The sequence below is a fragment of the Chiroxiphia lanceolata genome, chromosome 15, assembly GCF_009829145.1.
Source record: "Chiroxiphia lanceolata isolate bChiLan1 chromosome 15, bChiLan1.pri, whole genome shotgun sequence".
Classification (NCBI taxonomy): domain Eukaryota; kingdom Metazoa; phylum Chordata; class Aves; order Passeriformes; family Pipridae; genus Chiroxiphia; species Chiroxiphia lanceolata.
The window spans coordinates 7,164,009-7,179,774 of NC_045651.1; the positions used below are offsets into that span (position 1 = coordinate 7,164,009).

Here is a 15,766-nt window from a genome sequence, read left to right on the forward strand (position 1 = left end):
TGCTGTTTGAATGATTCAGTTGGCAATTTAAATTCCCCTTCAAACATTTTAAAGATAACACTTAGTAACTTGTGAAAGTTACACCACGTGTTGTGCCTCTCACTCATTACTCTGCAGCTCCAGTAGTTTGAGCCCCTCATTCCCTGCACAGGCTCTGATGGGAACCCCAGACAGAGCTCTGGCAGCAGCTGAGGGAGCAACAAAGAAAACCAGCACGGGGGCTGAGTGCACAGAACAGGAAAACGCCCACCCCAGACAGAGTGATTATGTCCCATCTTATTAACTAATCCTTTTGCAGAAAGGGATTTGCCTAAAGACCACTTCCCAGAAGGCACCATTCCACCATTCATAACCAGTGAGGCTCACCTTGTAACGTGACTGATTTCCATTTCTCAGTGTGCCTTAAACAGTTCTTACTCCACTAGAAGGATGCAGTCAGATGTGAATGAGAAGCTTGCCACCACAAAACATAATTTCCCATTAAAAAAAATGCTGTTCCCTCTATCAGAAGAGCAGCCTATGTCTTTTCCTTCATGCTAGAATCAGCAGTGCCCATGTGGCAGGCTCAGCTCAGACTCCTGACCCACATGGACCAGCACTCCTGTTCTGGAGTCAGGATGTGAACCCAGCCCTCGAGCCGAGGAAATCCCCGCAGGGCTGATGGTTGGCTCTGCTGGGTCCTGAGGCAGCACCAAGCACATGAGCTCACATGTCTGCCATCTCCATCTTCCCTGGGCTTGGGCAGGGGAGACAGCGTTCCGGCCAGATCCCTCCCTGATCTCTATCTCCCATCTGCTTTGCACAGAGAAGCAAAAGGAGAGCTGTTTTCCCAGCAGGATCTGAAGATGCACCACTCATGACTGTTTGCCTGACAAGCATTTTTGTCCACGAGCATATAAACATGTGATTTAAAGAAAGGAAAATTTCCTTAATTACAGGGGGCATGCATTTTGTCATTGTGTAATTAAAAGCTTCACATCAGATCCAAGGCATACACACAGAGAAATATAAATAATGCATTCTGCTGGGCCCAAAAGCAGGTATGCAGTGAACACACACTGAACCCAAACTTCAATTTTCATGGTATTCTTGAACTAGTGCCCTTACAACACCTCACAAAAAAGATCTTAAAAGCAAATGGCAATTTGAGAAATAAAAATTAAGAATTATCTCTTACACAGTGAGTGATTTTCCTTAAAGGTCAGATTTTAAAGCCTCCACTTCTCAGAAGAGCCCCCATACTCCTTTTACTGGTGCAAATAATTGCAGTGCAACCATTTATGTAGCAAGGCACTAGGAAAGATAAACACTGGAATCAGGATTTGAATAAATATTGCTATTAAAGTACAATGCTGAAACTTTTGCACATTTGCAGAATCAGACAAAGGCCAGGCCTTGTTCCAAAGAATTTTAATTCCTCATAAAGCTGCACAACCATATGGAGAGGTCCCAACCAAAACAAGGGGTTCACTCTAACCTCACTGTGGTCAGAGCACACAGCCAAGGGGCAGCTGCAGCTCAGGGCTCTTTGTCCCAGGAAAGGCTCAGGCCTCACGTGCTTGGCCCTGGGAAGGTCAAGGCTCAGCTCTCCGTGTGGAGCAGGACGGCCGCCAGCTCCGAGAGCAGCACATCCCTCTCACGAGGGGCAGAAGCTGGCTGAGATGGTTTTCATCTTGTACTCAGTGGATCCCACTTGCAGCAAGGGGAAGATAAATTTCTTTATGCTAAGGCAGTCCCTTAGGAAGGTAAAGACCTAGTAGGCGGCCCCTTTGTGTGTGTTTGTTTGGCCAGTACTGGTGGTCTTGACACTGAGCGAGTTACAGAGGAAGAGCATTTGCCAGCAGAATAGTAGAAAAAACTCCAAAACAAACTTGTTCTGGCTATTTGAAGGGATACTTCCTTCCTTAGCTGCCAGGCACCGCTGCTGCCCCTGCACCTGAAACAGGACAGCGAGCCCCCCACCAGGGTCAGTGCCAGGCTCTTCTCCTGGTACACCCTGGTCAGGGGCGGCTGGGCTCTGGTGCAGGCACAGCACCTGTGAAGGCACAGTGCTGAGGCAGCTGCACGGTAAAGTTCACGTAAGAACACAATAACAACCCAATGCAACCTTCTCTGGTGCTGCTCTAGAGAAAGTAAGGGCAGACACTGACCAGCATTTTACTCTGCTGCGTGACACAAGGCTGTTGAAGTAACTCTTCCAAGTTTGCTGACACAGCCTGTTTATATTTAGTGCATCTTCTCTTCTCCTGACCCTTCAGACCTGAATAATTAGTCAAAAATTCAAGATTCTGTAGATTTTTCCACTTGGGTGGAGAAAAAACTGAGTGAGTTAATGACACTGGTACAAGTCCAGTTACAAAACCTTCCCAGAGTGCAAAAGGAAGGAAACAATCCCAAACCGTTTCCTCCCTCATAACTTCAAGCCTCAGTCAGCCAGTACCCACAGACCGCCTCTCCAGGCTTAATCACAGGGTCATTGTTCTCCATGATGGGTCAGGCTCCATGTGGATTTTCCTTAAGAACCACCGGTCCTCGGAGGACCGGTAGAGACAATGGCACTGTTTGCTTTGTGCAGAAAAGGTTGGAAAAAGCATAACTGACAACGTCATAATGCAAATATGTGGTGTGAGGAATCACTTGGCAGGAATGTTGAGCCCAGGTACCACGTACGCTTGTTTTAGATAAAGAAATGAGCACTTCGAAAAACAACTTTAGTCAAAGCTCCAGTTCTGGTGCTGCATGATAGATTTCACAGGTTGCTGCTGCTATTAGCATTGCTGTCAAGCCATTAGCATTGCCTTGGCTCTCCATCTGTCCTCCGGGCCTCCAGTGCTTTTGAAATAAAGTTGCAATGGAACTCTCAAAGCAACACCTTAAATTAGCGAACACACGGAGCTTGTTCGTGCGGCTCGTCTGGTGGTGTTTGCGTGACAGCAGCACCCGTGTGGGAGCAGTGAAGCTTTTGTGCAGCAGACATCGCTCGCGTCGGGCTGCAACGTTCACCCAACCGCAGCGCCCGTGCAGGGGCCGTGGCCAAGCGGGATGAGATGAGCGAACGGCGGTTTGCGGGCAGCGCCCAGGAACCGGCGGGGGCAAACTCTGACGGGGCTGCTGTCGGTGCGCCCGGGCACAGCCCGTGTGCGCTCCCACGTGTCCGCTCCGTCCCGGGAAGGGGCCGCTGTCAGGTCCCCGCGGCGGCCCGGCCAGCCCCGCCGGCCCGCGGGACGCCGGAGCAGCCGCCCCGGGGCCGCCCGGGCGGAGCCCGCCCGTGTCCCGCGGGCCCCGCCCCGCCCCGCCCGCGGCCCGGGCCCGCCCCGTCCCGCCCCGCCCGCCCCGTCGGTGCCGTCCCGCGGCGCGGCGGGGATGGCGGCGGACGGGCGGCGCGAAGACGAGGAGCTGCCGGTGTACCTGGCGCGGCCCGGCTCGGCGGCGGTGCCGCGGCAGAAGCGCGGGGGCTCTTCTGCAGCGTCGAGGGCGCCTTCGAGAGCAAGACCCTGGACTTCGGGGCGCTGCGCGTCGGGCAGCGCCGCGCCCCGCCGCCCTCCCGCCCCGGCCCCGAGCCCGACCCGCCGCCCGCCGCGGCCCCCGGCCCCGACCCGGCCGCTGGCGACCCCCGCGCCGCCCCCAGCGAGGAGCGGCTCCAGGACGCGGCCCCCGCGGACCACAGGGTAGGGGCCGGCGTTGCGGCGGGGCTGGGCCGGGACCGGGGCGGCGGGAGCGGGCCCCGCGGCGGCGGCTCGGGGGCGGGTCCGGCTCCGCTCACCCCCGGGGCCGGCCCGGAGGAGCCGCCGGTGGCTCCCCAGGCCCGGCTGCCCGGCGGGGTCGCGGCCGTGGCCGGTACGCGGAGCTCCGCCCGCCCGATGGGGTGTCGGCGATGTCACCGCGGCACCGGCAGCGGCAAAGGCCGAGTGTCAGAGCCGCGGGCTCGGTTTGCTGCAGCTGCTCTTTTATACTTGAGCAAAGAATACCTGTCCCCGCGCCGCCGGGCATAGGAAAAAAAAAAAAAAAAGTAGGGATTTTGGGGCTATTGGTCCAAAGCAGGCGATCCTTATCTCCCATGGACACAAACTAGAAGTACCGCATCAGGAGTGAGGGGCGTTACGTTGATCTGGAAGTGGCAGTGCCGGAGGTATCATCAGGCACAAAGTTTCTCCACTTACATCAAACTGAAGGTGATAAACTGATCCATCCAGCTCCACGGGGTAGGTCCTTCTGCCAGAGGGTGAGAGGGCTCGCTGTGCTGGTTCTGGCCCCTTTTGCACCAGCAGTTGGGCAGGAAGGTGATTAAGTTAATGGTGTGGAGTGAATCCTCTGGTTGGGGTTTCAATGGGCCCTGTAGCTCATTTTTATATCAGGCAAGTAAGGCCACTCACTGCTGCTGGTCAATGAGTTTGTTTGGAGCTGAACTTTTTAGTAGCCATCTTAAGGTCACTCGTTTTCAATGGTGAATGGGGCAAATTAATAAAACCCATTTTTGAAGAGGGAATCAAAAATCATCTGTGTTTGAGCACAAAGAGGCGGCCTGAATGTCTCGGGGTTCTGGAGTGCAAACCCTGATAAACTGCAGATTTTTGTGATCTGGAGTCCTGACCTCACCAGCTAGAGCCTGGTGGGAGCACAGCAGTGAACTGTGATGACTTGGCCTGTCTGGGTTTTAGGGAATAGCATCAGGCTGTCCTTAGTGTCTACTGTCTTCTGTAGGAATGTCCAGCTAGGCAATGCTTGCTTTGGGCTTTCTTCATTGCACTTCAACTTCTTCAGCCTCTGCTTTTTAATTTCTTACTGGCATGCTTCTCAATTCCTGTTCTTGAGCTTTGCTCCTTTACAGTTCGTTTTACAAAGTCAGGATTATTCCTGTCGGTACCAACCTTGTCCATGTGGTTTGAATGGCAGCTGCAGAACTGACCACTGCATTAACAATTTTATGCTGCTGCTTGTTGGAAAAGAAGCAGAAGCTCCCGACAGCCTGTCTGCAGGCTTTGCTGTGAGCTTTTCTTTATTAGCTCTACCAAAAATTTGAAACAGTCTCGTTCCCTTTTAAGGCCTTATGTAGACCGTTGTCTCTGGCCTTTTGTAGCTGAGGTTTTTCTCCAGCAGTCCTCTCTTCCTAAAGATTTCTGCCTCTAGATTTCTTCCTGTGAGGCCTTCCACCGGACAAGCATCAGGAACCAAACCCCTTTTGTCTACATGTCTGGCCTAAGAGGGTGGGAAGCTTCATACATGTGTTCTTGTGTGTGCATGGCTCGAAGGAATCATATGACTCATCCCGGAGTAGGACAGTCCAGTGGGAAATGCACATCGTGCACACTGAGCCTCGCTGCCTGCACAGCCACGGGGAGTTTGCCTGCGTTGGACTCTGCAGACTCAGAGCACACAAAGGCACTTTTGTCAAGGCAAATTGAACTTCTTTGAATAATTTCACAGATTAAGAATCAGAGAGAGAGCTCAAGTCGTCTACCCTTGTCCAAGCAACCTGTTTATTAGAGAAGCTGAGAGTAAGAGACTTGCCTGTGCCCAGGGCAGTAGACAGAGATCTGTCGTCTAATTTTTGCAGTGAAAAGTTTCTTTTTTTTTTTTGTAGCAACATTAATTACAATTAAAGCACCAACATTTTTGCAGGGACACAACTGCAGTGAATAACTGCCTAGTGATAACATGTGGTGTCATGCAGCTGGATGGTGTAGTACAGGCCCAGGCTCATGGTTCAACCTCACTTTGTTCTATCACAGAGTCTAGTGAAAGGACAAAACCTGGGCTGTGTATTGGGGCACAGTTAAGCCATAGTGGGGATGTGCCTCAGAGCAGTTGGGGGCCGTGCCTTTGCTCCATCAGTGGGAGTTTGAGGTTTGCCAGTGGATTCAGGGGCAGAGAGTGACTGTTTTAGGGGCAGGGGCTAGGAGGCTGCTGGGGGAGGCCCTGGCTATGAGGAACTGCTGCTGCCTGCCTGTGTGGGGAGGTGGGCTTCCTGGGGAACAAGAGATGTGCCTTTCAGGTGCTCTTTGCTCAGAGCAGGAGGCCCCTTTCCCTGGTAAAAAGTTCTGCTGCAGCAAGGGTTGTCATTGCAGAACACTTAAAATTTGGAGGAACAACACTGGGAGGCCACATTCTGCTCTGCTCTGAACTATTTGCAGAGACCTTTTTTAACAAGAGTGATTTAACTTGGGGCAGGTTTCCATCTGTAATAGCCAATATGGACTCTACCCTTGTGAAGTGTCGTGCAGTTTTCCTTGAGAGATGTCATGCCATTCGTGTAGCCAGAGTGGATTACTATAGTGAAGTCAAGGAGAGTTTCTCTGTAGGTCGCAGATAACACCCTCTGAATTGCTGTGGTCAGGATGTTCACCAAGGGCTGCTGATGTGTGAACAGGTACTGGAGAGCTGCAGCACTGGGCATCTGCAGAGGCAACAGGGAAAGAGCTTTACGCTCTGTGCCTGGTGGCTGGGAAGAAGGTCATCCAGACGCCTGTGGTGGCCTCCTCCATGTGCCTCCTCGCTGCTCAGCCGTGCAGAGACCCCATGTTTCCATCCTCCTGTGCAGTCACACAGGCAGGAGCACGTGGCTCGCTGTGCTCGCCCCCAGACGCTCCGTCCGTTTGTCCTGCTGCGTGGTTCTGCAGTGAAGTCGTCATTTCCAAGGCAACTGGCTGTGGTCCCACAAACACGGGATTGCGGCTGCACCGCAGGCTGGGGCAGCTCCGTCGAGGAGGAGGAGTGTGAGGGAAACTATCAGGCAGTGAAAGCAGGCAAAGGGTCTCTCCCCTCAGAAGGCGTTGGGAGCCAGTCCTTGGCTTTCTCCTGCAGGCAGCCAGTGTCACACATGTCCGGTTGCGTGACACCGCTCGGGTTCAACTTGTGATAAAGGCTGGAAAGACAGGCAGGGCTGCCTCAAATGGAGAACAAAGCTTGGTCTAACTTGATGCTCTCTTAGTTTTTCTGACACTTGTAAAATGTGCTCTGACTTCTGCATTCAGCTTTCTGGTTTCCCTTGCCAGTAATTTATGGGCAGGAGCACCAAGCCAACGGCAGGCTGTGCCTCACGAGGCAGCTTGGCGCAGTCTGAAGTTTGCAGTTGTGCACTGCCTTTAGCACAGTTTAAATCTTGCATTTGTGGAAGGATCCTCATAAAGCACTTTGATAATATTAATTCATCACCTCAGTATCACCTGTTCAGCATCTGTGTTTTGGTTTTACTTGCTCTTTTATAAGGACAGTGATTTGGAGTTGCTTTAATTTCTGTACTTTTACAAACAGCAGGAACAAATCCAAGCCAGTAACTATTTCCATAATGCAAATACAACAGTGAACGTGTTACAGTTCATGCAGTTGAATGATAATACTCAGGTTTTTATTGAAAAAAATCCTCCATGTGTGTTTGTTTTTTTTAAGAAATCTGATGCCTGAAGCACAGTAATGAGTCAGTTCTTTGGCTGCTCATGCCAGTACAGAGGTTATTGCTAGCAGTTATGAAAACTGCAGTTTGATAACCCAACCCCTGTGTAAGAAGACAGATACTGGATTCTGTGGGAGTTACGCAGTAGGGCTAGAAGTTAGGGATTCATTTGAAGCGTTTCTGCTCGCTGCTTATGTTTTACCACAAAACTTACCCTAACATGGAAATAGTTTGATCTTTCACACTACCTTGTGGCAACAGTCCTTGGTTTCCTTCTGTCCTCGTTCTCAGCTCTGGGTGGTCAGGGCTTTGGAATTGGCTGGTCCCTGTGTGTGGGCAGTGCAGTGGGAGCAGGGAGCTGGCTGGCAGGTGTGGCCACCGTGGGGTACCTGGCCACCGTGTCCAGGGCACGCCAGGCTTGCTCTGCCGGTGCTTTGGAATGATGCTGTGAGTGTTATTTATGTGATGGTGTTCTTGAAAACCTCACGCTTTTCTAGCCATAGGCCATTGCAGCAGGTAGGAGAGGTGATGCTTCTTTTATACTGTATATGTTTTCGAGATTGTCAGAAAAACACAGCAAGTCCTCACCTGGTGCTGCATCAGGGAAAGGGCTGTTTTCAGGACCAGCCTTCCAGAGTAGCTGCCATTGCTTCTCCTGTGACAGCAGGCCAGCCGTGGGCTCTCTTGGTGCTCTGGTGGGGGGGGTGCCCAGGGAAAACACCTGCAGCAGGACATGGACATGGCAGCAGCAATGCAGCAGGACATGGCAGCAGCAATGCAGCAGCACCTCTCTGACTGGCCAGTGAGACCCAGCAGGTATGAGGGGTCTCTGTCCTGCCATGCTGCTGTAGCACGAGGCACAGTGATGAAGGGCTGGTTCCTGGGTGTCTGTGGTCCTGACAGGGATGCTGGGGAGGTGTCACCTCCTGGTAGGTAGCCGTCAATCCACAAACGTACTTTGGGAGCCAAACTGCATGAGCCATGTGGACAAGTCTTCTTGTTCTCACAGGTTCATGTGACACTTGAGATTTGAGATTTGCAAGGCAAGGCTCGCTGCTTTCTTGCTTGGAAGAGGCTTTGTTGTGTTGGAAACTCCTCTTAGCATTTTTTATGAACATGGTTAAAAGTGTCAAATGCAAACTTCAGTAGGTTTAAATTGAAACTAAACATTGTGGTTTGGCTTTAGCAAAATAGTTGGCTCTGTCCAAAATAACCTTTTCCTTTCTATCTAAGATGTCAGTACCTCCAGCAGGCCAGAACCTCACGGCTCTGCCTGCCCAGGCTGGGGGGTGTGTTTGTCTCCCTTATGTGCAGCCACAAAGTGGATCAACTTTTGGGGGCTTTTGTTTCCCATCTGGGGTGTCTGCACCGGAGCAGGAGCTTGGAATTGGCTCAGCAGATACAGCTCTATAGGAAAACTGAGTGCGGCTTAAAGGGAGGGTGCACTAGTTGTTCAGTGGGCAGCTGGCTGCATCTGTGCTAGAAGTGACTCTTCTCCAGTATCTCTAGTGATCTGGAAGGAGAGGTACAGCATGTGTGCAGGTGACAGTGATGTTGTGAGTGCCAGCTGGGAAGGAGCCGTCCTGATGTGGTGTGGAGGGCTCAGAGACATGAGCCGGGAAGGACAAAAAGAGATTCAGCTCTGAAAAGTACAAGCAAACAGACCTAGAGAAAGACTGTAAAGTGTTGATGCTGTTGCAAATGGCAACAAAATAGGGAGGTTTTGTGATGAGACCCAGAAAAGTAATTTCCTATGTGTGGTCTACTCTTGAGAGGTGGTCCAGGTGAGAGCAAAGCTGGTCACCGACAGCCGTAATCCTGAGGAAAACCATGGTGGAGAACAGCTGGAGCAATGTGTGCTCTGTCACTTTATTTTGGGCAAAAGCTTTCCCTACACAGACCCCCTTCCATTGTCACGTCTGCCAAGAGATGGAAGGCGGAGAAGGTTGATTTTTCTCCCAGGGAGCAGTTGTTGGAGGTGGCTGGAGGAAATGGTAGAAAAACAAAAACCAAACATGCTAGCAGCCTTCCTGGAGACAGGGCTGAGAAGCTGGAAAATATAGCTGGACCTTGGCTCATTCAGCTGGACTGGCTCTCGACTGTGGGTCAGATCCAGCAGCATCTTTCCCATCACTCTGCTGGGAACAGCTGAGCTCCATTTTACAGCACACAGATTTCTGTCCAGTATCAGATGTTTTCATACAGCTGAGGGGTGAAAAGAAGTGATGCTAAGCAGAGAGCTCAGACCTTTCTAGTCTTTGCTCTGCATGTTAAAGGGGGCGAGATGGGTGCCTGTGTTTCAGGGACTTGGGCTGGTCCATCTGCGCTCTGATGGAACTGAGTTGTTTCAGTGGAAGTACAGATGCTCATGTGCAGCCAAAGCTCACCCTGCAGAGGGAGCCAAGAGTGAAGTGGGAGCCATCTCCCTGCAGGCTTGGCATCAGCCTTTCACCAGGAATGGCTGCCTGGGTGAGCAGCCCAAGCGGGGCAGGAGGAGGGAGGGATGCCCCTGCGTGCAGTGGGAACATTTCCACTGTGCCTTTGGAAAGAGGAACCAGAGAGAGGTGATTCTCCACCAGAGCTGGCAGGGGTGAAATGTCTCAGGTGGTCGCTGCTGCTGCTGGCAGCAATGCTGAGCAGAGGGCCCCCAGCAGAGACTGGTCCTGTAGCCTGCTGGGCCAACCCCCTGGCCTCGTGTGGGTCGCTGTGAGTCACTCAGCTAACCCAGCCCCAGGAGAGGAAAAACCCTTGTTGATCCACCCAGCTCAAGGACACTTCATTGCTCTGAGAGATCAGGCCGTAATTGAAGTAATTGGCCTTGAAGCAGCAGTCACTTGTGTACACATATTTGCATATTCCATTTGACATGTTTGGTTTCAACCTCATTTATTTTTGGCAAAGAGAAGAAACAGCCTCTCCCTTACCTGGACACCTTCTCTACATGCCTGCAGGGTGCAGGAGCTGTTTTGGGGCCACAGGACTCCCAGCTTTGGTGCAGGGATGATGTTTCTGTCCCTTGGGTTCAGTGCCGCTGAGGCAACTTAGCCCCTGAGAACTTGTCTGCTGGGAGAGCAGAGGGGAGAGTTTCATGCAAAGAATACGTATGGGGAGGAGGAGATGGTGTGCATGGGGACAGGCTGGCCTGGCAAATGTGCTGAACATTACAACATTTGAGCCCAGATTGTTCCGTGACATTCACTGAGCCTGGGCTGTGGCTGTCTGAGAGCCATCAGTCATGGACACGTAGGGCTGGTGGGATGTACTTCTGTCCTTTGCACTTCAGCAGCCCCAGGGCCCTTACAGATGGGGGTTGAGCCAGGCCACCAAGCATTGGCAGGCCACAGTCAGAGCTGGGCCTGTTTTGGTGGCAAAGTCCTTGTGGCAGCACGTGCCTTCTACTCTGTGTTCACACCGCTGGTGCTCCTCGCCGTGCTCCTGTCACTCGTGGCTGGCCACGAACATCTGGTGCCATGTTATCCCTGCAGGTGTTTCTGAGGATGTTGTGAGCTCTGAGGATTGCCATTTTAAATACCTTTCAAATTGACCATGCTTCTCATAGAGGATGTTTTGAAGCATGTGAGTAATGCCTCGCAGACTGCACCTGGAAGAGATCCTATGGAAAAAGCCTGTTTCCATTCTGAATGTTTTGGGCCCAGGGCAGCATGTTTGACTGTATTTGTGTGAGTGTCACATAGCAACCAGGAGGAAAGCACATCTCTTCAAACGAGGGGTCTGAAGTCACCGTGGCTGGCCAGCATCCAGAGGGCTGATGCAAGCTCAGCTCTTGAAACTGTCCAAGTGTTGAAGTCAGCAGCATCTGTCTGCATAGTCATTTATCTGTTATTAACTAATTAACTGCTGCTCTTTCTGTGACTGACTCCAGACAAAGTTACAGTGACACCACCTGGCATGGGGATCCTCTTAAACTTTCTGTAGAATGGACGAGTGAAGTTTCAGAAGGTTTGGGGATAGGAGTTGAGGATCTTTGTCATCTCCCAGCCCCATCCATGGGGATCTTCTCTTCCCATGCTCCTTAGTTGCAGAGGCTCTGGCACAGTGCTGCTCCCCCATTCCCTGCCTGGACTTGCAGACACCCCCTGCCCATAGATCCACTGGGGAGGGGGTGGTTTCCAGTTGCCTCTTGCTGACTGTGGAGGTGCAGCAGCGCACAGGAGCTGGGACAGGGAGGCAGCTGGGCCAAGCAGCCCTTGCAATTTTGTCCATTCTCACAGTCCTGGCAGTAATAAGTTATTGAGCATCTGCTGACTTTCACTTTAAGCTGGTGAAAGCTTTTTGGGTTTAGAATAAATGCATATCCAGTAAAACTCTCCAAGAGCTTCAGCGGAAGCACACACAGAGTAACAGACTCAGTGGGTAGTAAAAGCTTTGGGCTGTGTTACTGAACTGGTGGAGACATCCAAGCTTGTGGTGAGGGAGGAGGGAGGGCTGCACCAATCTGTGTACATAAACCCTTGGGCAAGGAGAACAGACAGTTAACGCTGTGGTGACCCCCCACTGAACCTGGTGGCAGAGCACGAACTCCTGACAGTCCATGCTGCTGTCACCTGCTTCTCCAGAGCTCAGTAGCAGTCCGAGTTGGCTGCAGTGTCAGGGGTTGTGCTGTGAGATTGCTCTGCCTGTGCACGCACTGGTGAGCAGGGTGCTCGTGAGGCCCCTGCTGCCATTGTTAGGTTCTGGGCCAGGAAGCAAACTGGAGGAGGGGTTGGGTGTTGGTCACCCAGGTTGGATGGCTTGTTTTTCTGCCAGGAGCTAGAAATTGGATTTACAGCAATGTCTGTGCCAGGTGTGTCTGTAAAATTTGTCTAGTGGAGAGCACACCATTGGCTGCTGCCTGGCAGCAGGATCTGTAGGAACATCTTGCTGATTGTGTTTGAAGTTCTGCACATGAGCGGAGTCGCAGCTGGCCTGGGAGAGAAAGTGAGGTTCAGGGCAGTCCTGGCTCTTGGACATGCTGGCAGCACCACAGATCGTGGCAGGCAGGAAAGGGCAGACGAGTTTATCCCATCATGGCACAGCTCCAGCTGGCCTGGTCCTGGCTGGCTGTGGGGTCCCAGGCTCAGCATTGTCTGTCTTGGCACAGGCTGGGTACTCGTAACCAAATCCACCATTCAAACCTTCCTACCAAGGTCACAGCGGAGGAAAGGCAAGAAGTCCTTGGTGCTGCCAGCACCCGCAGTGTTTATGTGGCACACAGGATTCCCGGAGCCAGAGGTGTGGTGTATTTTATTATTTTTTAATGTTTCTAATTCTTGTGCTTGTGAAAGAAAGTTTGAGGTAATGCAGGTGCACTCCAGTGGCCCAAGACCACCCATTCCATTACAGCCCTGGTCATTGTACTGGCTGTTGTTACATGGAAAGTCTCAGCTGGAGCAGAGCCCTGGTTGTGGCCATTCCCCCGGGCCCTCCCTGCAGGCTGGATGCAGGTGCACACTGGATGGTGTTGGTGACAGTAGTGGTGCCCGCTGCCGGTGCCTGGTGCTGGTGTCAGCGCCCAATGCCGGTGCCCAGTGTTGGTGTCTGGTGTCGGTGCTGTGTGGTATCTGGTGTTCAGTACCTGCTGTCAGTGCCCAGTGCCGGTGTCAGTGCCCAGTGTCAATGCCTGCTGTCGGTGCCTGGTGCCCGCTATCAGTGTCTGATGCTGGTGCCCAGTGTCAATACCTGGTGTCAGCACCCGATGCTGGTGCCCAGTGCTTGGTGCCTGCTGTCAGTGCCCGATGTTGCTTGGTGCCGGTGTCAGCACTCAGTGCCTGGTGTGAATGCCTAGTGTCTGCGCTCAGTGCCAGTGCCCGGTGCTCAGTGCCTGCTGTCAGCGCCCTGTGCTGGTGTCACTGCCCGGTGTCACTGCCTGGTGCCGATGTCACTGCCCAGTGTCGGTGCCCGGTGTCACTGCCCTGTCCCGGTGCCCGGTCCCGGTGCCAATGTCAGTGCCCTGTGTCAGTGCCCGGTCCCGGTACCGATGTCACTGCCCAATGTCAGTGCCCGCTGTCACTGCCCGGTCCCGGTGCCTGGTCCCAGTGCCGCTGTCAGTGCTCGGTCCCGGTGCCGCTGTCACTGCCCAGTGTCACAGCCCGGTGTCACTGCCCTGTCCCGGTGCCCGATCCCGGTGCCGCTGTCACTGCTCAGTGTCACAGCCCGGTGCCCGATCCCGGTCCCGGTGCCCGATCCCGGTCCCGGTGCCCGATCCCGGTCCCGGTGCCCGATCCCGGTCCCGGCACCTGCCGCTCGGGGCGGGGCGCGCCCTGCCCGGGGCCCGCTGCCGAGCGCCCCCTGGCGGCGGCGGGCGGCGCGGTGGGCGGGGCGGGCGGGCGGCCGTCCCGGTGCGGCGGGCGCGGGCTCGGTCTCGCCTTTGTGCGGAGCGGCGCGGAGGCAGCGCGGGCGGCGGCGGGTCGGGCCGAGCCGGGCGGCACCATGTCGTACCAGGGCAAGAAGAACATCCCGCGCATCACGGTGGGTGCGGCAGGCGGGCGGGGCAGCGCGCCCCGCGGGGCGGTCGGTGCGGTGCCGGTGTCCGGCGGTGCGGGGCGGGTCGGAGCGGGGCGGCGGCGCCGCGCAAACAAAGAGCCGCCGCCCGCGCAGGTGAACCGGGCTGGGCAGAGCCGCGCCCCGGCGGGGCAGCTCGGGCTGGAGCGTCTGCGGCGGTCGGTGCCCGGCGGCACCAGCGGGGCGCGCACCGGACCGGAGAGCCCGGGGCCGGGCGGGCGGCTCCCCCCGGGCGGGGCCGTGGGCGCTCCCCGCGCTCGGTGCCCCCGCTGAGCCGCTCCCCGGTCTCGCCGCATCAGGTGCGCAGGGACCCGCCTGCCCCGGCCCGCCCGGGCGCGGGTTGGTCCCGAAGCTGCGGGAGCCCCGGTACCGCCGGTGCCCCCGGCCGTGCCGCTCCCTCCGGGAGCTCCGATCTCTGCCGGGCCAGCTGTGCGCCCCGGCCCGCCCCTCGAAGGCTGCACGGGGCTTGCTCCTGGGAAGGCAGTCGGGTCTTTCATCTTGTTGATGGCTTTTCACTGGCTTCATGTAGCTCCTGATTTTTCCCCTGAGGTCAGCTCTGGCTCCTTGAAGAAAAAGGAAAAGCAAAGCGTTTGCTTTTAATTCTTCTTTTGAATCTACAGATGTGAACAAAATGCTCCCAAAGAAGCACTGAGGGCTTTACCACTGTAAAGAGAAATTCCTTTGTCAGCCCTGAGTCAGTTGCTTTATAAGCAATATTATGGCTTTACACATCTTGCCTCTTCTGTATCTTTAGACCACTATGGAGACACCACCATTGCTAGTGTAGGTGGGATTTCTCCCATTCCCTAGGGCTTTTTATACAGGGACCTTTATGATATGCTTTACCCACGTGCAGGGCTTGTGCCTGTTCCTCTGGAGCTCTCTCACCTTAATGGTAACAAAATCTCCCAGGTTGCTTGATTTGTCCCTATTAAGTCCTTTCTTTTTCTGCCAAAGCTGACAATGCTGCGGGCACATGGTGTCTGTCGCTGATGTTACAGGTCGCTGTTGTTCTCCTCTGACTTGTGCAGCCTGGGGATGACCCCCCAGGACTCACTGGCCCCCTTCTGTAGCACTGTCATATCCTGGTCAGAGTGGAGGAGATGGCTCTGGAATTCTGGTCAAATGACTAGTATGTCTTGAATCCATACTTCGGATGCAGGGGAGGCAATGAAGTGAAGTCAGGTGTTGGATGGACTCATCTGTTTTAAGGGAGTGACAGAAATAAAAGCTCAGTTCTGGTGACTCCCCTAGAACAAAGCCTCTTCTGTCCCTTTCTACTGATTGTGCCCCCAAGCACTGCTGGCACTTTTTATTCCTCCTTCCTAGGTTTCTGCCCCAGAATCTTCTTGCATGTCAGTACAGGTAGCAGCTGATGGGGATGGCAGATTGTCACCTAAGCTGTGCTTGTTAGTAGAGAAACGTTTGGGACTGTGTTGTGCCATTTCCTTTAAAGCATCTAAAGCATTGCAGGCAGAGGGGCGGGGGAGGGAAGGTCTGGAGCATGAGAGTATACAGAGAATACAGGAGCCACCTCCCACTGGCAGGTAACTCAGCTATAGATCTTTGAGCTGATAGCATTGAATCGGGGGCTGAGCCCACAAACAAGGGGAGCAGTGCCTTCCTTGCCTCTGTCACCCAAGCAATGGGCAGGTTGGGCTTTTGTGAAGGATGTGTTGGAAAACTGGGTATTTGTACTTCCCAACAGCTATTGTTTGAATTGCCTAGTGTGTTTCTGGAGATGCAGAAACACTCCCTCCTGATTCCTCTTGTACTCAACAGTGCTGCAGTCAGTATTTGTAGTTGGTTTCTGACAGTGACATCTGAAAAACCACAGTTTGCCTTTTGTATCTGTTTGCAGCAATTTCTGGGCTT

The 15,766-nt window shown here is 53.8% G+C and overlaps 1 protein-coding gene and 1 long non-coding RNA gene across 2 annotated transcripts in view; one reads left to right on the forward strand and one right to left on the reverse strand.

Annotated features, from left to right (window-relative positions):
* Nucleotides 1–365: 365 nt before the first annotated feature.
* Nucleotides 366–3,231, reverse strand: LOC116794376. The gene is made up of 3 exons (XR_004359770.1): nt 2,151–3,231; nt 1,178–1,293; nt 366–421 (listed from the first exon to the last, which is right to left on the reverse strand). It is a non-coding gene; the product is annotated as an uncharacterized LOC116794376 (long non-coding RNA).
* Nucleotides 3,232–3,363: 132 nt separating this feature from the next.
* Nucleotides 3,364–15,766, forward strand: part of DPYSL3 (dihydropyrimidinase like 3) — a 31,933-nt gene continuing 19,530 nt past the window's right edge. The window contains 2 exon segments of the mRNA XM_032703178.1: nt 3,364–3,454; nt 3,457–3,668. Of these exon segments, the coding sequence (XP_032559069.1) occupies nt 3,364–3,454; nt 3,457–3,668 (303 nt within the window).